General features: G+C 40.9%; 1 protein-coding gene across 3 annotated transcripts in view; it reads left to right on the forward strand.

Moving 5' to 3' along the window:
* Positions 1-2743, forward strand: part of LOC138798761 (regulator of G-protein signaling 8-like) — a 39881-nt gene extending 37138 nt beyond the window's left edge. For 2 of the 3 annotated variants that reach the window (XM_069979341.1, XM_069979343.1), the window contains one exon: positions 1642-2743. In XM_069979341.1, the coding sequence (XP_069835442.1) occupies positions 1642-1824 (183 nt within the window). In that variant the 3' untranslated portion in view covers positions 1825-2743. The remainder of the gene's footprint in view (positions 1-1641) is intronic. The other variant, XM_069979344.1, reaches the window with a different exon arrangement.
* Positions 2744-23559: the final 20816 nt, after the last annotated feature.

Below are 23559 nucleotides of genomic sequence, written 5' to 3' on the forward strand. Positions count from 1 at the left end.
TAAGTAACATTTATCAAGGCGTTTATTCTGTTTTTGAGCACTTTATGCCAGCTGTGACTCCCCCCCCCCCCCCCCCCCCGCTGGGTGGGGGCGTGGTAGGGGTGTGGTTTTATGTTAGCTACTTTATTAGCCAGATTTATCATGTGAATTTTTTTTTCCGTTTTTCCACAAGCAAAGCAACGGTACTCTATTCTTACCTCCGATTAGATTTTTAGACCTGATTTGTTAGCAAAAAAAATTGAGCACACAAAAAATGTGCAAGATGATAACTTTGTTCTGTTTTCTGTTTCTTAAAACGCATCTCAATATAGGAGCTTTGGAATTGTTCTTTGTACAGCATTCTAATATTTGGTTTTACCTTCCCATCTCTTCACTGCTATACGTGGCATGTTTGAGAACATAGTAAGGACACGGGTACTAGTTATACAAGGGACTATAATGGTTAGGAAAAGGGAAGCCTTGACCTTTCAGGTGCAGAATGGGCTCCCTTGGAGTGACAGACAGACAGACAGACAGGGTTTATGAACACAGTCCAGCTCTGGCCTCTCTTCCTGTGTTGCATCATGGTGTCTCTTCTGCAAAATATAGAATTCCCCTAACAACAAGGAGTGGGCAACATTTGGCAGGAAAGGGAGACACCTAGACTTAGACCCAGACTTTTCCAGGGGTAAGCAGTCATTTCAAACAGAGGGAAATTGTTTAAAATGAAAGTGACCATTGAAACAATGAAAATGGGTAGATTAAAATAAAAAAGAGTATATCTATAATTCACATATAAACAAGGAGACCCCTTTAATGTTCTGTTCCAACAAAAAAAAATCCCACAAAATATTTAAATTTTTTTATTACACAAACTCTTCTGACTAAATAATTGAAGTTGTCTATACACATTTAAAAACATGCGTGCCTTTCAATGGGGAAAGGGAAGTGGGCAGAGTAGGCTGCTTTCAGTTAGCTTTGATGGTGACCTAAAGCCAAATGTCTAACCAATTTCTCTCTGTCATTCGCCTTCTGGAGTGAATCTGGAGGCCTCTATACACTGTAGATGGTTAGTTGCTCCCTTTAAAATGATCAGGTTCGGCTAACGTTATTTTAAGATAAATAGTCATACTGCATCTGTTGTGCTCCGCAGTTCACTGAACACTGCACTGAATATAAAGATCCTGTCCTAGAATCGAGCCATTGAAATCCATTGGTTCTATCTGTAGTTGAGGAAAGAACTATGGACGTGTGACTAAGTCCTTAAACCCCTATTACAGGGGGCGTTTAGAAGGAGCAAATTTGCTAACTTGCTCCTCGTTCCCTACTTGCCGCCGGGTGATTGCCTGGACAGCCCATAAAAAATAATAGCGGTCTGCTGCGGCTGCCCCTACCGCACGGAGCGGCTGCAGCAGATTGCTGCTATCTAGATTGTTAATGTTTCAACATGTTGAAAGACAACGATCAGCCGACATCACGCATGTCGGCTGATCGTTGTCTCCTATTACACAAAGCGATTGTCAGCCGTAATGGCCGATATCAGCCAAATATGGCCAAATATCACTTTGTGTAATAGGGCCTTTAGTTTATTTAGTAAGCTTTGTTGCTGATAATTAAATACAGTGTCATATATATATCATATATTTTATTTTTATTAATAAGGTCAACCTAGACTTCCCAACCAGAGAAATGACCAAACGCAACCTTCAGCATCCAACGTTGTCTTGTTTCGACCTAGCTCAGCTGAGAGTGCGCAGCCTAATGGAAAGGGATTCCTACCCAAGGTTTCTACGCTCACAAATCTACAATGACCTACTCAGCCACACTCAGAAGAGCCCGTGTTAGTCGCATGGGTGGCTGCAGAGACACAGATGTCAATTGTCCATCCCAAGAAGGACCGTCTTGCACTATGGCCAGGAAGACTGAGATGACTTAGTTATGAGACTATACAGACTATACAGACTATACAGCATCTTCACTGCCAATGCCACCCATCTCATCTATGCCATCATCTGGCAATCCTTAAGCTATTTGTGAATATTTAGAATAAAGAGTCATTTACCCTACAAAATAGAAGACGGAGAGAAGACCGTGTAGCTACAAAGAATGGCAGGTCCCATACAACAGAAGGAAAGGTTCCGAATCTACCATTTTAAATGTGTTCTCAATTTGTCCATTCTGGTTCTTGCAACATGTAAACTTGTTACTATTAACTTAGCGTTTATCTACTGTATCTCTGTAGTTAGTGCATTTATCTCATTTGCCTATATTGTCCTGTAGCAGTAGATGACAATGGACAAGTCAATCAAGACTCATGCTGGAAATTAAGCTTGAAAAGTTTGCTTTCAGTGAAAACAATGGGGCCTCAGATTCCGAGAAAATCTTAAGACGTGAAGCAGTAAGGAATTGAGACGTATTTCTAAGAATGTTACGTTAGAGCAAGTGATGATTCAGTTACAAGCTATCACATGGAGCTAAATTAATAACGCTTCCCCTTCAGGTCATCAATTAGCTGAACCCGCTTGACGTGGATATATTAAGACATTACTCCTCGTACAAGTGTGAACTCTCAGGAACATGACTACACAAGTCAATTCCGGAATCTTTGAGCAGTTCTATAGCTATGTTCACACACAGTTTTTTTTTTGTGACTTAGGAGACATAAAGGGGAATTTATCATGGAATTTGCCTGTTTTTGTAAACTTTAATTGGTCACTTTACTGCTATGTGCACAAAATTTATCATATTTTTGCACTAATTATTTTTTCATCTACTTAATAGGTACCCACTAGGGATGGTCCGAACCGAGTTAGGTTTGGGTTCGTACGAACCCGAACCCTCGGTAATGACTCCCGCTGTCTGCCCGCTCCGTGGAGCGGGCGGATCCAGCGGGAGGACCGCCTGGAAAACTGGAATACAGCCATAGCCATAGGCTGTATCCCAGTTTTCCAGGCATTCCTCCCGCTGTATCCGCCCGCTCCACGGAGCGGGCAGACATCGGGAATCTGCTGCCGAGCGTTCGGGTTCATACGAACCCGAACCTCGGTAGGTTCGGACCATCCCTAGTACCCATGAAGAGGCTGGGGTTTCATATTTGTGCAGTAGTTTACACAATTTATTATCTTCTCCTCCTCAGAGCTTGCAAAAGTTATTCTAATGCCTGTTCCTTTGCACCCATTCATTAACAGATGTGCACTTTTTTGCAAAAATTTGAACAAAGTAAAAACTGTGCATACTTAACACCAGTAGAAAAACATCCAAAAAACTGCTTCAAAGATGCATTTCCCCGCAAATCTCCATAAACATCCATTTCTAAGAAAACATTGAAAACAGGCACTCTTATTTTTCATTGTGTTTCATTGAATTATTAGGGAAAACATATCACTTTATGACTATGTTCGCACTTCGGGAACATATCGGAGGAAGGCGCCACTAATAAACATCATGATCATTAGCAGCGGTTTATTTAATAATACGGCCACCTTCCCCCAATATGTTCTCAAAGTGGGAACAGATTCTACATGTAGTTTAGAAGTAATTTTTGGAATATTTCTTTCGTAATTTTTGGGACATAAAGGTCCTCAAAAAGTCTGCTTTAAAAAATAGTTCATAGATTGGTCCATCTGAACGTTTTAAACTTATTTTGCTTTTGACCTGAGTTTTAAACTAATGGGTATATAATTTTGTTTGTGCCAAAAAATCTGGTTCAACTGTTTTATATGTCTTGCACATTTTCAGTATGTTTTAGTCACTTTTTTGTGACAAGAGTGCTTGGCTTACAGAAAAATTGGCATTGCCTTGCTGGAAAGTAGGTGTGGGCTAAAGTGGTTTTCTGGGCAAAATAGACTGATCCGCGAGTGTCAACAAGCGGCATCTGCACCAAACAGCTGTTAGACACCCCCAATAGTGGTGGCGACCTGTAACTGCAGCTCAACTGCTATTCACTTGAACGGGACCTGTGCTGCAGTTACACATTTTTTACCCAGCCAAATAGGACTAATTTAACAAACTAGTCATAAATACTGGTTCATAAATAGAACTTGGACCAAAAATGGGTGGAAAATCCAATTATTCACTTAAAAATGGGCGCAAAGCCCTTGATAAATATCCCCCAAATAGTCTATTTTGCCTGGAAAACCTCTTAAAAGGGACACTGACTGCACATATATGCATTTCTAGTTACCTACAAAGCAGGTATCCTGTAGGTATTTTTAACCTGGCTCTGTGATCCCCCATCTTCTCAAAAGACAATCGTTTCACTATTTCACACTGACAGTGTCCCATACCCTATACTCTATTACACTGTCAGCCAAAAATAATATATGCATATCTGTGCTGTCAGTGTGGCACCCTTGCACTTTTTGGCACATAGGGGAAAATCTTGCGCCCTGGAGTACACCACGGAAAAGGTGAAAATTTTGGCGCAAACCCCCTGGTTTGCTTAGAAATCTGCACCATTTCCCTGATGTAAGCCCCACTCGGCTGTTGGGTGTGCAGAGGATGCAGCAAGGTGGACAGGAGGCCTTTTCCCATGCATGATTTATCATGATTTACGCCTTTCAATAGGCAACATCTACACCTGTACGCGGGTCTTGATAAATTCCTTCAAAAACACAAATAATATCAGAGCTGAAAAGAGGCTAAAAATTGTGCAATCACGTTGTGTGCCATGTTCTATACCAATGCCAAGCCTAGGCATTACATGGTACACCATGCCCTGAATAGACCTCAGCCCCACATGAAAACTATGCACAGTCTTGTTTTTGTGTTTTTTTTCCCCTTTTTTCTAAGAAAATGAGAATACAAAGATATATTCGGATAGCATAATATAATTAGTAGATTTCCGTGAAATGAGATTAGGCCGAATTAGGCGGGGTTATCTAATCAAAACCTCTTTAGATGAATGGATGGCTCTATAATAGGAAGTTTGGGTGGAACACAGGAGAAATAAATGGGATTATTCGGTGACAATGCACCAGAAAGCTTTTGACGTTTACAAATAAGAACTTTAGATCTTTGACTTCTGAAAATATATTACAACGGATGATAATCAGGACCTATTCTTTTTTGTCAAAATATAGATTGTCCTGAGGTTGTAAGGGCACAATATCAAGTAGGTCAATTGCCAATGGTAAATGATGGGATTAGTAATGTGGATGGTTTAACGGGACTATGCGTGAGGCGAATTGTTGTGAAACTACATAATGAGTGATGTCAGTAATTCAAAACATGGCCTCATACACAACCTATTATCTTATATACAAATTAGCATCTTGTTCACTATGCAAACCCTGGCATTTTAATAAATACCTGTTGTTCCAGTTAATTTTTCAGAATAAGATGCCATGGCTATTCCTGTCTACTATATAGCGGAGCTAGTGTATGCTATTAGCTGTTATAAGGTCCCATATATACTACACTCACAAAGAAATGGGGATCCTGTTTCCCTGTATCTCTATAGCACTCTATAAGAAGCAGCAGCAGCATGGAGGACATTATAGAGCAGCACTTTGCAGTGTAAGTTGTGAGTCCAGCACTGGATTAAGATCTAATACTCACTTTAAGCTCATGCAGTCTTTAGTTGACAATGAAATGACAATGACCATTTACAGGGATTAAGAATCCAAGCAGTGCTTTAAAATAAAGGGGGTGATTAAATTTATGGAGTCTTAGTTTTTCTTTAGAATCAACACCACTATATTCCAGAGGCTGTGTGCAGGATTGCAGCTTGCCGCCATTTACTTAGATACGGCAAAGCTGCAATAGCAGACACAGCCAATGGACAACTGTGGTGCTGTTTCTAGAATAAAAGAGGACCATGTTTATGTTCTCCGATAAGAGGCGGTCTTTTCCCACCCATTTACCTACTCAATAGACCTGTATGAACATACCCCTTGTTGCTAGGAATTCATTGCACCCATTGAATCTTTTTGAGTATTTGATGCTTTATTTCTGTATATTGTTATCTCTTTACATTGTATGGTTACCAGTAACCTCATTTTAATCTCTATTGGGTTTCTGGTAGGAACTCGTCAGTTTTACCTTTACATTTGTATATAGTAAGCGCAATCCAAAGGGATGAATTATACCTCATATTCTGCTTGTGCAATATGTAATGTTGGAGGGTGAATTTGTGCTTTTGTTTGCAGGATCTTCTTTATTTCTATGGGACTCAGATGGTGCCAAAAACATGTCTTTTACAGAATTCAGCAGGTTTTTATCACCTTTATTTATGTATTTTGAAAAAAATCGAATGGGAATTGATTAGAGATGAGCGAACCTTGAGCATGCTCGAGTCGATCGGAACCCGAACTTTCGGTATTTGATTAGCGGTGGCTGCTGAACTTGGATAAAGCCTAAGGCTATGTGGAAAACATGGATATAATCATTGGCTCCATGTTTTCCAGACAACCTTAGAGCTTTATCCAAGTTCAGCAGCCCCCGCTAATCAAATACCGAACGTTTGGGTTCGGATCGACTCGAACCCGAACCCGGTTCGCTCATCTCTAGAATTGATGCAAATGTCAATTGGATCCCAAAGAATATGGCTTACCCTAACTCCATGTCAGGGATTACTAAAAATGGGAACAGTTAAGGGACGATCCCTTCTGACCATCAGTAACAAGGACTTATGTTCCATAAAGATATCCCACAAGGCTATCATTGGGCCCTTGATGAGAGCTTACCCTGCCATTGCTGCAAAATATGTTTTTGTGTTGGAGGGTGAGAACCATGCTGGACTCCCCCTCTCAAATGACATATACTGTTCTGAATGGCAAAATCAGGAACCATAATGGGATCCTATCTTAACCTTTGCTATGGCGTTCTGTCTGTTGTCTGGTCTGCAACCTTTTCCCTATAGGGAATCATTATCTTCTATTTCAGTTGCAGTAATCCCAATGTGTGGCCAGTTATCACCATGCTGCCACTTCCGAAATATTCTCCATTCCCAGAGGTCAGGTGATACTATTACTAATATGCAAACCTGGCCTCATACAAACAGGTTTTGTGTACATCTAAAGGCCGGGTTCATCCAGCCGGTACTGCAGTATCGGACGGATGAACTTAATTTCTTTTGAATTGGAATGCAGGCACATATGGGCGTGTCCGCATTCCAATTCACCATAGCACACAATGTAAAGTGCGTCCGGAGTCTTGTGCGGCCACTATTCAATGAATATCAGCCGCATAAAACTGACATGTCAGTTTTTTGTGTGGCTGCAAGGGATCCCGGCCGGAGTGCATACTATACTAGCAACCAATCGTATTCCACCTTTCATTTTCCAAAGAGTCTGTGTGGAATGAAAGGTGGAATCTGATTGGTTGCTAGGGGCGACTGAACCAGTTTCACTTTACACCATGTTTGATAAATCTTCCCCTATGTATATACACTCAGGCCCGGCTTCCATAGACTTCAGTGCAAAGTATATTTTCAATTAATCACGGCCGGTGTTGTAATTGGCAACAACAGCCGTGATTTATTGAAAATATACGTTGTGTGAACTTAGCCAAAGAAATATATCACATATTACATACAGTATGTCCTAATGGCAAAACTCAGGGGTACAGATAAAGAGAAAATAATCTATATATTGATAAATTTGATAGCGGTGGATGACTATGGTTAGCATTTTGCACATGTATCCTAGTAATAGGATCAGAGAGAGCTACAAACAAAACTTGTACTGATCCTTCTGGAGGAAGAAGATGGATGTGCAGGATGAGACTACACAGAGTTTGTTTGTAGTCTGTATCCATGGAGACATACAGGTGTGCATAGAAGCTGTATACACAAAATGATGTTTGTTTTTAAACAAGACTGTTTTATTTTAAATACAAAGATTGCTTATTAGAGGACGGCTGTAAATATTTGCACTTATAGGTAACTACACATCAGAGGAGGACGAACCGTTCTGTTGACTCATATTGTCCCAGCGGTGATATGACATGCAGTTAGCTCCAGCTGATGTCAGCATTAGATGTGATGACTTAATAACAGCTCCGGCTGTGTAACGTCTGATCGGTTTCTGACAATAATTATGATACAGGACAGAATCCAGACATGGCTGTGTGTGCCAGGGAAGACTTTCCTGGCTCTCTCTTACTGCTTGCTTGTTATGTATACCCCTACCTGGCGGCATAACTATGGTAACCCTGGCGGCTTGCTGCGTACAACAGCAGTGTAACAATCCGCTATTGTTTCTAATTGTTCCACTTTAACTCCATAAATGTGCAACAAACTGCTGATCCCATAAATGTCACAATTAGAATGAATCAAGCAGTGCTTGCCTTACAGGGGTACTCCAGCAAAAAGAAATTAGTGCCAGAGCTTTAGCTTTGTAATTTACTTTACTTTTATTTAAAAAAAAAAAAAAAAATCTCAAGCCTTCCAGTACTTATCAGTTGCGGTATGTCCTGCAGGAAATATTGTGTATTCTTTTCAGTCTTGAGAGCAGGAGAGTTTTTTTTTTTAATGTACTTTGCAACTGCTCTGAACAGTTCATGTCATGGACAGAGGTGGCAGCAGAGAGCACTGTGTCAGACTGGAAAGAATATATCAATTCCTGCAGGACATAAAACAGCTGTTAAGTACAGGTAGACTGGAGTTTATTTTTTTTATTCAAATTCTAATTTCTGACACTAGTTGATTTGAAATAAAAAAATAAATAAAATGGAGTACCCCTTTAAGGTCCCCATACACCTTAGACTTTGGACCGCAGAACCCACCCCTTTCAGCGGATTCAGCTGTGAATCTAGGTGAATGGGGCTCTCCCAAACAACCACCGATAGATGTTGGTGGTCATAAGGCGTGGACGTGATGGAACATTAATCTCAATTGGAGTTAGTAATTGAAGTACATCTGGTGGTTGCGGATAGTCCAAAGGGGGCGGGGAAACCCTTGATCTGAAGATAGTTACGGGTCTCAGAACTGGCACTTGCAACAAGGGGGAGCGCATATTGCATATCCTGTGGTATACCCTTTTTAGTTACCCCTCTTGATTGTAAGCCACATATGTTGTATTTTAAAGGGGTTATCCAGCGTTAGAGACCTGAGGCAGCACCACTCCTGTTTCCAGTTCAGGTGCGGTTTGCAATTAAGCTCCGTTCACTTTACTAGAACTGAGTTGCAAAACCTGCACCCAAACTGGAGATGAGTGGTGCTGTCTCTAGAAGAAAGTGACCAAGTTTTTCTAATGCTGGATTACCCCTTTAAATAGCACTTGACAGTTGTGAGGCCATGGTGCAGTTTTGCTTTGGATAAAAGTATAGGATCCAATAAACCTTCTCTTAATTCAAAGTTCTTCCTTTCCATTCCTTCTGTATGAAACCAGCCGCATCTTACCTATCGAGAGCTGGTTATATCAGTGCTTCATTTTGTGACTGTTTAGTTTCTGCTGAATGCTGAAAGCGTTCTCTGTAGTGTTGGTGCTGGACCATTACATGACGACTACCATCCATTGTTGTCCGTTAACCTCAAAACAATGCATGTCCCCATTCTAACGAAGATAGAAATCGGCCACGTCAAAGACTTTTCGTTAAACTTTTGTTACTATGTAACTTTTTGTCAGTAACTTCCAAATTCAAAGATGACCAGCTTATCTGGTTTCATTTGGGTGTGATCCAGGTCTTCCATAGGACGCCATGTCCTTCACGTAAAGTGTACTTTTGTGACACAGAAATGCCATATTGGATGGTATTTCCTTCTCATGTACAGTATATAGTATAAACACAGATAAGTGAGTGTACATGAATAACATACTGTATAGCAGTGCAGGAGAGATTGCAAAAGTTGCCACTTAAAGGGTTGTGTAATCTTTCTTGTATAAAGTCTGTGAACTCATTCCTGTCATATTTTCTGTTGCATTGCTCTTCATCATCTTGCCTATAGATGTATGGTTATTCTTTATCATCTAGCCTATAGGTGTATGGTTATTTATCATCTTGCTTAAAGGTGTATGGTTACTCTTCATCATTTTGCTTATAGGTGTATGGTTCTTCTTCATCGTTTTGCCTATAGGTGTCTGGTTCTTCTACATCATCTAGCCTATAGGTGTATGGTTCTTCTTCATCATCTAGCCTATAGGTGTCTGGTTCTTCTTCATCATCTAGCCTATAGGTGTATGGTTATTCTTTGTCCTCTTACTTAAAGGTGTATGATTATTTCTTATCTTGCCTATAGGTGTATGGTTATTATTTATCATCTTGCCTAGAGGTTTATGGTTATTTATCATCTTGCCTATAAGCGTATGGTCATTTGTCATCATTTAGCCTATAGGTGTATGGTTCTTCTTCATCATCTAACCTGTAGTGGTGTATGGTTCTTCTTCTTCATCTAGCCTATAGGTGTATGGTTCTTCTTCATCATCTAGCCTATCAGTGTATGGTTATTCTTCATTATCTTGCATATAGGTGTATGGTTATCCATCATCTTGTCTATATTTGTATGGTTATTCCTTATCATCTTGCCTATAGGTGTATGGATGTTCATCAACATCTTGCATATAGGTGTATGGTTATTCTTCATTATTTTAAACATAGATGTCTGGTTATTTTTTATCATCTTACCTAAAGGTGTATGGTTATTCTTCATCATCTTGCACCTAGATGTCTGGTTACCCATTATCTTGTCTATATCTGTATGGTTATTCATCATCCTCTTGCATATAGGTGTATGGTGATTCATAGGCTTTTTAAATAGCATTTGAACATTTTCTGCTGTCAACATCCGTTTTCAGCTTTGCTCACTGGTGCGTTTTAACTGCAACCATAGCAACCTGCCTAGTGCCCTGTAAAGCGATTCCCTGTCAGCATTGACTGGTGGCGTCTCGGTGTGTTACGAAGTGACAGATTATCAGCTGCTATTTCATTTTCATTCCTGTTTACAAATAATATGCACATATATAATGCTACAGCGTTGTGCTGTGTTTTCCCTTCTGTCTCTATACACTGTATAAAATACATAAAATCCTCTCTAGACATAGTGACCTAAACCTAAACATATGATAATAGGCCTATACATGAATCATTCTTCAATGTGTGGTAGAGTGAACCTTCTTGGTTCTGTAGACTTGTCTTGCAACTGACGTAAAACGTAGTTAAAATTGGACACCATGACTAACCAGATGTATACTGCACCATATCATTTTTTTTTTCTGTTTCAGTTTTAGCAGCTGTTTCTATTTTTGTCTAGTAATAGAATTATAAAATCAACTAAATAAAACAAAACCAAAAGAATATAAAAAAAATTAAAATGAATAAAATAGAAATAAAATTTTTAACAAAATAAAGTGCTTCAGTTTTGACAATGAAGGTACTGCAACAGGTCCTTCAAGCATATTTTCACAGGGTGTGGTCAAGTTGAGATTTCGGTTGTGATTTTGCCAACACTTTGTGTGTACATTCTACAAGGCTTCGTTCACACGTTCATTAGCTTTTCAGGACTGTATATGATGTCTGCAATTGTCCGTAACCTGAATAATTTAATTCATAATGCATCTGTTTTGCGCCCGTTTTTTTAATCAGCAAAAAAAGGTTAGATTGATAGTTAAATAATAGGGTGATGGTTAGATTTGCGGACGTTACAGACGTTTCATCCGTAAAAATGATAGATCCTCAAAATTTATGGACATTCTCATAGACTTCTATGGGAAAATTGGTGCCACAATTTCCGTCCGTACTACAGCTAGTCAGTAATTTTATGGATTACAGATCTGTATTATACGGACAGGGTGAACAGCCCAATTTAAAGCAATGGGCCCTAAATTTGTCCGTAATTGCAGATTTGCAACTACAGACAAATTTTTTGCCCATTGATTTCAATTGGGTTGTCCACACTGCCCGTATATAACGGATCTGCACTCCGCAAAATTACTGACAAGCTGCAGTACGAAACGTGTGTGTATAGTCCAAGGCCATAGATGTAAAATGGCCATAGATGTAAAATGGATGCATTTTGCAATTGTTTTACTGTCACAAATTCAAGGTCAATCAAGGGTTTCAGGGTGGTGTCACATGATCCAAAGTTATCTCTTACCAACAGGTTAATTATCTGAGCAGTGGGTGTCCAACTACCGTGAGTCATGAAGTTGGCAATATTTGGAAGAATCTCATCATTATTATGGTCTTTAATATTTGGAAGCCCCATATAGAATGAATAGAGTGCCAGCTAAACATACACACTGCCTTCCCATCTGTTCAGGGGTCCCAGCAGTCAGTCTCCACTGATCGACTACTTATCCCTATACACCTTTAATACCTATACTAAAAACCCCACAGATACATGTCATACTAAAAATTAGTGATCTCACTACCGAGATCTGCTGTGATCCCAAGATACAGCTGGGGGAAGGGCGCATTTCTTTGACATGTCTAAGGACACGTTGAAAGCTACTGGAAATAACAGTAAAGCTTTAAAGGGGTTATTCGAAGAGTAGAAAAGGTCCTACCTTTTCTGCTCTCCAGCGCTCCCATCGTTTCATTTATCTGTCGACGTTATCAGCAAAGGGAGGAAGTGGAGCGCCAGAGAGCAAAAGAGGTAGGACCTTTTCTGCTCTCCAGATAACCCTTTTAAGCGGATGGCAAGTCAGTGACCTGGGGGAGCTTGTTTTCTTCTATAGTGCACCTTTACCGGTCCAGAACCTTTCATGTGGTAAATAACAATTGTGATGTCTATGTGATGTCTCTGAGGATTAACTAATAGGACTATTTCCAGCATTATAGTTTAGTCTACTACAAATAGAATAGTCTTGTCTGTCAGTATCTTTATTATTGAATGAAGTTCTGGTGCAAGAAATACAATTCTCATTTGAGTTGTCTACAAGAGACTGTTTTCTGACATTATTCACACAAAAAATGTGTTTTTCTCTTATAGAGGGATCATTGACACAACAAAATGTTGGTGAAAAAAAAAAAACATTTAAAGTGCATGTCCATCCTTGAATAGTATTTTGCTTTCTTTAGTCTAAACTGCTCCAAATTTCCACGCTGATTCTCTGTTTTCTTGATCTTAAAGGAAATTTCTCATAACTGGCCTAAACCACATGTCATTGGTTCGGTCTCATCAAACCTAAATAAAAACACATGAAACTAAACTAGATCACATCAATTCAGATTTATAAGTGGAAAAGTAAATACAGAACTAACCTTTGTATCTACAAGATTTAACAGTATGCAGTAAGCTCCCAAGCTCCCTCTGGTGGTGGCTGCTGGCAACCAGGCTTTTGTCCTTTAACTATATCTACGTGAATTGTGCTTTGTGTAAAAAAAACTGAGCTCCAAATGCAATAAATATATAAATCAGCACAGAATGTTGGATGTGGAGACTACAGAATAGTAACAAGTGAACAAGTCACCAATTAAAAAGGCTGATATTTACAGAATTATATACGTTCGACTAACTCAAACTTGCATGTCACTTCTAGCGAATGTGATATTGGCGCTAGTTAATTTCATAGGGAGAATATAAAAAGATAAAACCTTGGAAGATTTACCTTTATTCAACCAACCTATGTCTGTAAGCAGCTTCAATGCAGTGGAGTCCATTTTTATCCCATGTATTGCGATTACAGTATATTGTATGAGTAATGTTCTATGTTAAATCCACGTATCTGTACTGATGTATTCACTTTACTTGAATGATGGCCTTTTCTTTACACGTAAAAGAAGAACAATCAGAAATCTATACAGAAATACTGTAAATGGCATATGACTGATTCCCCTATCTCCATTTTCTGCATGCCTCACACATTACTTATTTTCTGGTCAACCATTTTGTTAAAAAAAAAAAAAGAGTAATAAAAATGATAAAAATATATATTTAACTGTGTGTTTTCTTTTTTTTTTTATTTCTATTAAACTGCATAAACCATATTGGACTGATCCATAAGGCTGGGCCCATGGACAGCTATGGGCGACTACTTTACCTCTATATGATTTCATAAAATATAGTGTGGCGTACGCCAACGCATGTCTTATTATGTTGATGTTTTCTCCTTGAGGCATTGCTTGTAGGTGAAAACCAGGAGTCTCACAGAGACACTCTTCAGAAGCACATGCAAGGCCTATGGGTCCATAAAACAGAACTAGAGGCACTCAATATGCCACCTTACAGAATAAGGGTACATGGCTGTGTTTTTAAGGTATGGTAACATCTTCATTAACTGGAATGAATGAGGCTATCTGGGCCTACAATATTAATAGGAGTGAGCGATTCTTAGCTGTAATACCAGATTAGATTAGATTAAGGGATGGATTTGTGGGGGTGTTGAGTGTTGGACTGCCACTGATCTCATATTGATGGTCTATCCTTTGAACCCCAGAACCATTTGAACCCCTTCTCATAAAATGAAACAACTGTTTATCTAGTCCATCATTACCTAGAGGTCTATAATAAAGTATAAAGTGATCAAAATGTAATACCTACCCAAAATGGTACAATAAAAAGCTAAAGGTTGGCCAAAATGAAAAATTATACATTTTTCCTTTATCATTATGTGTAACGGCTGCAGTGGCGACTCTGGTCTCTGGCCCTCCTGTCCTGCGGATGTGGCAGCCTACATGCCGGGGCCTGGATTCACTCCTTTTTGGGATGCCTTAACTCTCCCCGCTCCCAGTCTGCCTCCTTCAAGTCGGTACATGTCCCCACCTTCTAGGGAGTGTGTGCACTGACTGACTGTTAGATTTAAAAAGCCAGTGCGCCCTTAAAGGAGAAGTCAGGCAACAATTTTTTATTGAAAAGTTATATTGTCCCCCCATAGTTATACAAATTACCATTATACAGTTATTACGGGAAATGCTTATAAAGTGCTTTTTCCCTGCACTTACTACTGCATCAAGGCTTCACTTCCTGGATAAAATGGTGATGTCACGACCTGACTCCCAGAGCTGTGTGGCTGTGGCTACTGGAGAGGATGATGGCAGGGGGACACTGAGAGACACAGGGCACTGGAGGGACACTGAGCATCCCCCTGCCATCATCCTCTCCAGCAGCCACAGACCGCACAACTCTGGGAGTCGGGTCGTGACATCACCATATTATCCAGGAAGTGAAGCCTTGATGCAGTAGTAAGTGCAGGGGAAAAGCACTTTATAAGCATTTCCCGTAATAAGTGTATATTTGTGATTTGTATTACTTTTGGGGGACAACACAATACCTTAATAAAAATTTTTGCCGGACTATACCTATATAGCCTTGTCATGGCTATATGCTATCTGCATGCTTTTCACATTACTGTGGTCCCAGCCTTGTGATTCCTGCCCATGAGTTCTGTCCATGAACTCAGCCTGTGCTTCCTGCTGTGTTCCTGCCTGCTGATCTGTCTATGTTGCCTCCTGTTGTACCTTGCCCACTACTAGCGAGCCAAACCATTGTTTGACACCTTGGTGTTGCTGGCCCAGCAAGCCCATTCTTATCTAGTGAAGACCAGCTGCCCCTTAGACCATTGCTACCGGCGGTTCCATGGATTCATAGTTCCAGTCGTTACAATATGAAGACACAAAAAAAAACATTTTACAGTTTATATTGTGTAAAAGTAGTAAAACTTACTACTAACCCACAAAATAAAATAATGCATTATTCGTGCCACATGGTGAAATTTAGCATGTGAAACAATGGCAGAATTGTTGTTTCCATGCAACTCAGGTTTAATAAAAGTTATGGTTGTATTAGACTAGTTGGTGGGTACCTGATGCCAACACCGATCAACTAGACCAATACTTGTTTACCGAACCCATAACATAGCTCAGTTATTAGGCAGGCAGGGCTGAATAAATGATCGCGAGTCCTTTCATCAACCCTATTATTACACAAGGCGAAGTGAGGCTGATAAACAATAATTTTCGATAATCTGTCAAAACGAAGGGATCAGCATCTGTTCCTTTGTTGGCTGATCTCTGGCTGATTACACAGGACAAAATCAGTCAGTATAATAGAGCACTTAATCAGTTATACAGCATGTACCCCAAAATGATCCCACTGAATAATGTAATTTATCGACAGCATAAGTACAAGCTGCAGATGACTACAACTATCAATAGAAAAAATAGGAAAAGAAAAGTGTCAGGAGGTTTTTGCAATGTGGGACTTGCAAAAAGACTGAAAAAGTGTCAACTACTGGGTCTAGAGCGTTACCTCATTACAATATGAATCAAGGTGTCACATCCCTAATTCTGCATTTTCCTGGCCTAGGGAAACTTTTCTCACAGGGTAAATGATTTGTAAAAGCAATGCCCACTTCCCAACAAGCATTAGGGTGCGTTCACAGGCACAGGATGTGCCGTCACTCAATAAAAGAAAAGTGATAAAAATCACGTGTAACTACATGGATATTTGGCCTTAGTTTGCCTTGGTTGTCACTTGCTTAAAGAAGCTGTTCTATTACATGTACATGTTACATAGGGTCTGAGGTGTTACTGGAAGTTTCTGGACCACAATGGAAAATCTGTAACAAGGCTCCTGAGCTACCACATGCTGTTTATAATACTGGTGTTTTAGGGCCCTATTACACAGAGCGATATCGCTCCGTGTAATAGAGACAACAATCAGCCGATGAAATAATCATTGGCTAATCATTGGTTTAGGTTTGGACAGACAATTGCCCAAACACCTGACACCTTACCTCTCCCTGCTCCCGGTCTTCTTTCCTGTGCTCCGCAGCCACCCGGTCCCAACGGCAGCAGTGTCTGAGCTGCCTGCCAGCTGACAGGCCACTCAGCCAATCACAGTCCCAGCTTATGTTTGGCTGAGCATGGACATCGCTAACCATGTCCATGCAGCCCTCATTGCCCGATTATCGGGCCTCTATAAGGTCAGCCAGATTGGCGCTTGTTTACTAAAATGATCGAGCCATAGTTGGCTCGTGTAATAGAACCTTTATTCTGCGCTCACTGTAACTATACCCTTTAATACTTAAAGTTCATGAATCTCTATGGAAAAGCATTAAAGGGGTATTTCCTTGTGTCAAGATGGGACCAGAAATGGGGACAAAAAGTGGTGATCACTCGGGACCCAGTGAGCAACGGAAAGGCCAAGGTAAGGGATGGAGCAAATGAGTTAAAAAAAAAAAAGACAACAACAAACACCAAAGTGTGCTCAGGGTCAAATAGAAAAAAAAATAAAAATGTAAAAAAAACACTGCCCTTACTTCTCTGCTGCCATCTTAATGTTGGTCCCTACTGCATTGAACTCCATTGTGTGTGTGACACAAGAACCAAACTGGTTGACTGAGCAGGAAAGATTTATCATCATCTATGGTAGGGATGTCGATTATCGTCAACGAGCGTTGCTAGAAACACTCTTTTGTCTTTTGGCCCTTTTAAGCAGCCCTTTAAATCATCTTTTACCTGCTGCCCATCCTTCTGTCTAAACAGGGGATGCCCAGCCGATGGCAATGTATTTTAATGGCCGCACAAACAATACAGGGATCGTTTGTGCGGTCTGGACCACTCAATTAATTGTAAAGGCGCTGCAAACAAACTCCAATCTCCCTGAGCAGCACTCAAGTGCAGCCAAGGATGTCTGAAGATCTGCAGATGTAAAGGCATCCAAACTCATGGACCTCCAGCAAAACTACAACTCCCATCATGCCTGGACAGCCAAAGCTTTAGTTGTGGTATTATGAGAACTGTATTTTTTTTTAACAGCTGGAGGGTAACGGTTTGACACAAGTGATCTATGGTAACAAAAAACAAAAAAAACAAACTTGAATACTACATTTACAATGATAACGTGAGTCCTAGAATACAGGCCCACATTTTCAAATAATTATATATTTTTGAGTTAAAGTGGAGATGGAAATCAATGAGATTTGCACCAATGTTATTATAAAGGGCAGCACATCTCTTAAAGAAACGTTGCCCTTTGATAGCTGTCTATGGCTGTGGATTTAATGTCCTCTGTCTTAGTTGAACAGATTTACCTTCACACACACCTACTGTATATAGCGCCTATGGCATTGCACAGCTACGGGGCTCATCCAAGTGTCTGATCTGTAGGTGGTAAGGAATGGTTTTGATCTATGGAGACCCTCACATTTGCTTGTGTTAAATGCTACCAGTTTGGTTAGAATATCCATATGGCTTGTTATATTTGCATGTGTACAGAAGCCTAAACATGATGTGACAATGCCGGAGCTACACTAGGGGGTAGCACGTAATCCTTAATGTGTGCTGCTCCCGCTTCTGTATTGTCAGAATACACAAGATAACTATTCCAGGAGACCTATGTAGATTACCAGTAGAGATTCCAGCAGGGTTTTACACAAAGGGTCTCCTTTTGGCGCACATTTCGGCGGGATACATCAACATTCCACAGCCCAATAGTATAGAAGAGTGCTCTCCACTGTGGTTTACAATACAATTGTATACAAAAACACATAGTACACAGTGTTTTCGGGTTGCTGTAGGATAACAGTGAAAACACCTGGCAAATGTCAGTTTTTTTTAAGCTTACTAAGTCTACTAAAATAATTGACATCAATGCACCTCGGGGCTATGATTATATACTGTAATGCACATTAAAAGCACAGCATGACGACAAGGTGACTACCCCCTAGTGATATAATATATACCTTTTAGATTATACTTACCAGTTGAAAACCCAGGGGCTAAACAACCACAGTGTGAACCTACCCTTAATGATGGGTTCTTAAATAATATATATCCACTTAAATGAACTTTTTAGCTTATGGACATAAATGGAGGGAAAATGTAGTATATTGTACTCCTTAATAGGGAATACATTGCCTGAATTATGATAATGTACTGTATATGCTGTATGTACATGTAAAACATTTAAGGATAAAGGAAACTGGCAGAGGAATTCTAATAAGTCATTTTCAGTCTGTGGAAAGCTGAGTGACAGCTGTCTTGACCACAACTTGAGTCATTACTGAATAGCATTACAAATAGAAGGCGAGAATTCTAATGGCTTTTATCCGGAGAAATTAAGAATCCTTAAGGCCAAGATATTCAGGAATAGAATGTTAGAAAACAACAAACAACAATTTAAAAACATTAAAAAAAAACTTTTGACAGATCATACAGACATCTTTCTGGCTTCGCACTCAGTCTGTCCCATTGAAGGAGATGGGCTCAATTATAAGTCTATAGAGCCAATTTCCTACAATGAACCAAGCTGAGCTAGGAGGTACACAGTCATGCATTTCTCCAGGTTGTATTCAAAGATCGAAGGGAGTCTCAGCAATCCTGATCAAACTTTTAACATGTCTATATGATAGAAAAAGGTTTTCTAAATGATAGTAATGCGTAATTTGGCATTATGAAGTTAATTGTAGCCAAAAAAGTTGACCAAACCTGCCAATTCCTGCAGGATCAGCCCATCGTCTGATGTCTATGGGTCCTCTGACTCTGTTGGAGGTAAGAATAACCAAACAAGTTGGATTTCAAAATGCCTGATCCTTTAGCTCTTTAAGGAGAAGTCCAGCAGATTATAAAATCACGCGACGGGCAGTGGGAGGGGGAAATTGATTACAAGTAATGATTTACCTCGCCCTGTGCCTGCGGGATACCCGCTGGGCTCTGGGATCTCATCACAACCCTTGGGTGATGGACTGGCCGCCCAGCCAGTGAGTGACTGGGGCAGGACACTGCTCCAGTCATTGATTGGTTAAGCGGCCAGTCCATCAGCCAAGATAGGCATTTTCCTTAAGTCGTGACGTCATCATAATTCAAGGGAAAACGCCTTCCGGTGGGCGTCCCGCGGCCAGCCACACTGCTCACTGCAGTAATCAATTTCCCCCTGGCGGCTGCAGGGTTTTATAATCCACTGGACTTCTTCTTTACAGAAATTAGCCACCACCAGAGGAGACTAGCATTCTAGCAGTAGGTCGTTCGCAGTAGATACGAACGCAATAGCGATGAAATAGCGAAAAAGAAAAACAATCGCAAATACGATCATAAGTAACGATTATCGATCCATGGAAATGAGTGAACGTTTTCAGGTCTTTCGCAATAGCGGTCGTTTGAGATCGTTAATCGTTAACGATTATATGCGAACGATAATCGGCCGGTGGAATAGGGAGCTAACACAGAAGAAAAAAAGTAATCTCATCTGCCCCAATCTCTTGCTGTTGGCAACCCAAGGCTCCTGCTCCCCACCACTGATTCTTGTTCCTAAGACATTTGCAGGGGGGTGGAAGCAGGTGAGTATGACTTTCTTTTTTTTTTTATTTTAAAAAGCAAATCACCCTAAGCCAATAGTACATTTTTCTGTGGGGCTGAACTACCCATTTATCATCTAAGAAGCACAATATGTAACAGTCACAACACAAGATATGTAGAATTTCTTCTTTCCTGGGAACAGGTTTTTAGGCTCTTTCATGGTAATTTACAATGCAGAATAAAGAATGATGTTTAACCAGAACACGGTGTATCTTATCACAATGTGGATCCGGGCACGAGGACTGTTTTCTCGGTTTACCATATAAGAGATATCCAACTATAAAGCCATTTTCTATTGACAGTGAAGTGCTGTAATGTGATGTTATTTGACGGCAAAGGGAACACCGAGGTTTATTCCTCTTGGAACATTATGACTACATCAAGTATTGTAAAAGAAAACCTTGCTTCTTATGGGAAGCGCTGCCCCATTTATCTATGCAGGATCGGAACCGTGATATTATAAGATGCAACTTATTCTTCAATTCCACTTCACTTATCAGTACATGTTAAGGCTATGTTCACACTGCGTATGTTTCCGGCCGTAGTGCGAACCACGAATATACGCACGTAGTTTTGAGGTTGATGCGTTCGCTTGAAAGTATACGATATATGCCCACACAGTGCACACTACGTATGAGCTTAAGGTCGGATTGGATACGGCGCCGTGAAAAATGAACAAGACCATTGTTTGAGGACGGAAATGTTGAAACTCACGGCCGTGGATTTCCATGCGGTCCCGTACGGAGTACTTATTTCAGCCAAATTGAACTTGATTTTTCTATCCAAAAGGTTCTGTGTGGTTTACGGGGCTGGGCGAAGATTTCCAAGTAAATGACCTGCCTCAGATCGCTTCCAATCAAGCTAGGGAAGCATAACTCTACTACGGGCGTATGTTCACGGTTCTTACGCATCCGGCCGCATGTCTATTTTTCCCACGCCCGTAGTTTCAGCCACACATGTACAGCGGCGTATGAAATGCAGCCGGAATTATACGCAGTGTGAACATAGCCTAAAGTTGTTTCACAGAATCCTGGTGTCCAGAGCCCTCATTGCGTCACTGAAGCAGCTTGGGTAACACATTGGGTTCACCACATTACATAGCCGTGTGGCATCACAGAGTAACTACAACCAAGGTTACCGAAATTGCTTGTAAAATAAGTCTCCGTACCACTAATCCCTTCAATAAGAGTTGATAACCCTCCCATTCGACCTTCATTCAAGGCATCCAAGTTTCCCTCCTTATGGGGCAATCCAGAACCAGAAGGGAGTCCTATGTCAACATTTACTATGGGCCTTGCTGATGTGAATAACTAACGTACTAACTAACTAACTGTATTTTACGGCTATTTTCACACACAGTATTTTGATCCTTTTTTTGGGTTGTAAAACATCCATTTTATGACTATGAAAAAGGCCCCCAATATGACCCCAAACAGTTAAAAAATGGATAATATGGCAGGAACATAACAAAGAAAGTAAACTTACCCATCCCCGTGCTCCTTTAGCGCCGCTTTCAGATCTCTCTGACAGTCAGACCAAAATCCAGTTGTTACACGTACCTGGCTTCTCCAGCTGCAACGTCATGGCCTGGCTGATGAATTGCCTGCTCAGCCAGTCAGTGACGGGTGGTGACCCACCCCTGTCACTGATTGGATGAGGGGGCAAGCCATCAGCCAGGTACGTTGCAGCGTTGCACGAATTGCAGGAGGCCGGCGCCTATCGGATATACTTAAGGCAGCGCATGGGGGCATGGGAATGGGTGCATTTACTTTTTTTATTATGCTCCCGTACCCCCCTGCCTGCCTGTGATTTTTTAGTTTGGGCGTAAATGTACTCACTCCAGGGGTTTAGGGCTATGAAGCCAGCTCAGGAGCTAAGCTGGCTTCATAGTGAGTGAGGATCAGCTGCTATCAGCAGGCGGCTCCTTACCATCATTAACGGGCCACCACAATCGCACGGTCGCAATCGCAAAGTTTATCTGTAAGTGACAGGAGTAACACAAAATTACATTCCATACAGCCCCCTAGATAAAAATAAAAGCGTTATAAGAGTCACAACAGGGCCATTTTAATCATACCTATTTGCAAAGAAAAGTTTTACTGTAAAAAAAATTGTAAAAAATTAGCTATAGACCTATAGAATAAAGATAACATGTCAGCTTTACCGTACAGTGCATTAGGTAAACACGGAAACCCCTCAAAATGTGCGGAATTGTATTTTTTCTCCCCCAATTTCACCCCATAAATAATATTTTGGGGGTTTTGTCATTCATTTTATGGTAGATTGAAAGTCGCCATTACAAAGTGCCCCTGTAGATGGAAAAATAAAGAGTTAGGGTATTTTCACACTGAGTAAAATAGGCGTAATGCCGTGAGGGAACTCTCCGCCACGGAATTACGCCTGCCTCAGTGTGTCATATCATCTCAATGGGAGAGCGCGTGCTCCTCTGCAGACACCCCTCTCCTCTCAAAAAAGTGACGTCACATCCTTGAGCGGAGAGCGGCGGCAGCGAAGGAGCGTGCGTCCTCTCCACTGTATTTGCTCAGTGTGAACATACTCTTATGGGTCTTAGAAGGAGAGGAGGAAAAAAAGAAAACACAAAAATGAAAATTGCCCTGGTCCTTAAGGGGTTAAGGCTAAAAATATGCATCAAAACACTAAGGGGGATATTTATTATCTGACTAATATGCATTTTATGGAGCAATTGGGCCCCATGCACCAGAATATATATTTACGAATATTTAATTTGCATCAGGTCCCTCTGCTGCTTGCATCAGATGTGCGGCGAGAAGGCAGAATGGGGGCGTACGGCTGCACAGAGGAGGGCATTTTTCCACTCTAAGCTGGCGTAGGTCTTCCTCTGTGTATTTGGACGGACTTCGGCGCTCACAGGATTTATGTACAGGCATTGCACCTCTACATCAATCCTCAGAGCCTCAGCACCGTGGGAACATTTTTAAGCATGACGCAAAAAATGCAGGATTTAATGAATCCCCCCCTTAGACTATTTTTACACTACGTAAGTTCAGTGGAAATCACGGCCGTGATTTCCACGATACTTATTTAGTGCTGCAGGCTGAAGGGATCCTGGCCAGAGTGTATACACATAGTATACACTCCGGCCGGGATCCCTAGTGGAGCCGTAGAAAACTGACATGTCAGTTTTCTGTGGCCGCTATTCAGTGAATAGCGGCTGCAGAAAACACTGTCAGTGCTCACAATGGAGCGAGCGGCTCCGACCGCACGCTCCATAGTGTGCAGTGGAGAGTTGTGATACGGGCGCGCACGGATGCTCCCACATCAGAGCTCTGCGGCACTAAAGATCATCCAGCTGGTACTGCCTGGATGATCTTTTCTGAGACCGGACGGTCTCATATGTAGTGTGAACATAGCCTTAGTGTG

The sequence above is a fragment of the Dendropsophus ebraccatus genome, chromosome 8 (genome assembly GCF_027789765.1).
Source record: "Dendropsophus ebraccatus isolate aDenEbr1 chromosome 8, aDenEbr1.pat, whole genome shotgun sequence".
NCBI classification, from domain to species: domain Eukaryota; kingdom Metazoa; phylum Chordata; class Amphibia; order Anura; family Hylidae; genus Dendropsophus; species Dendropsophus ebraccatus.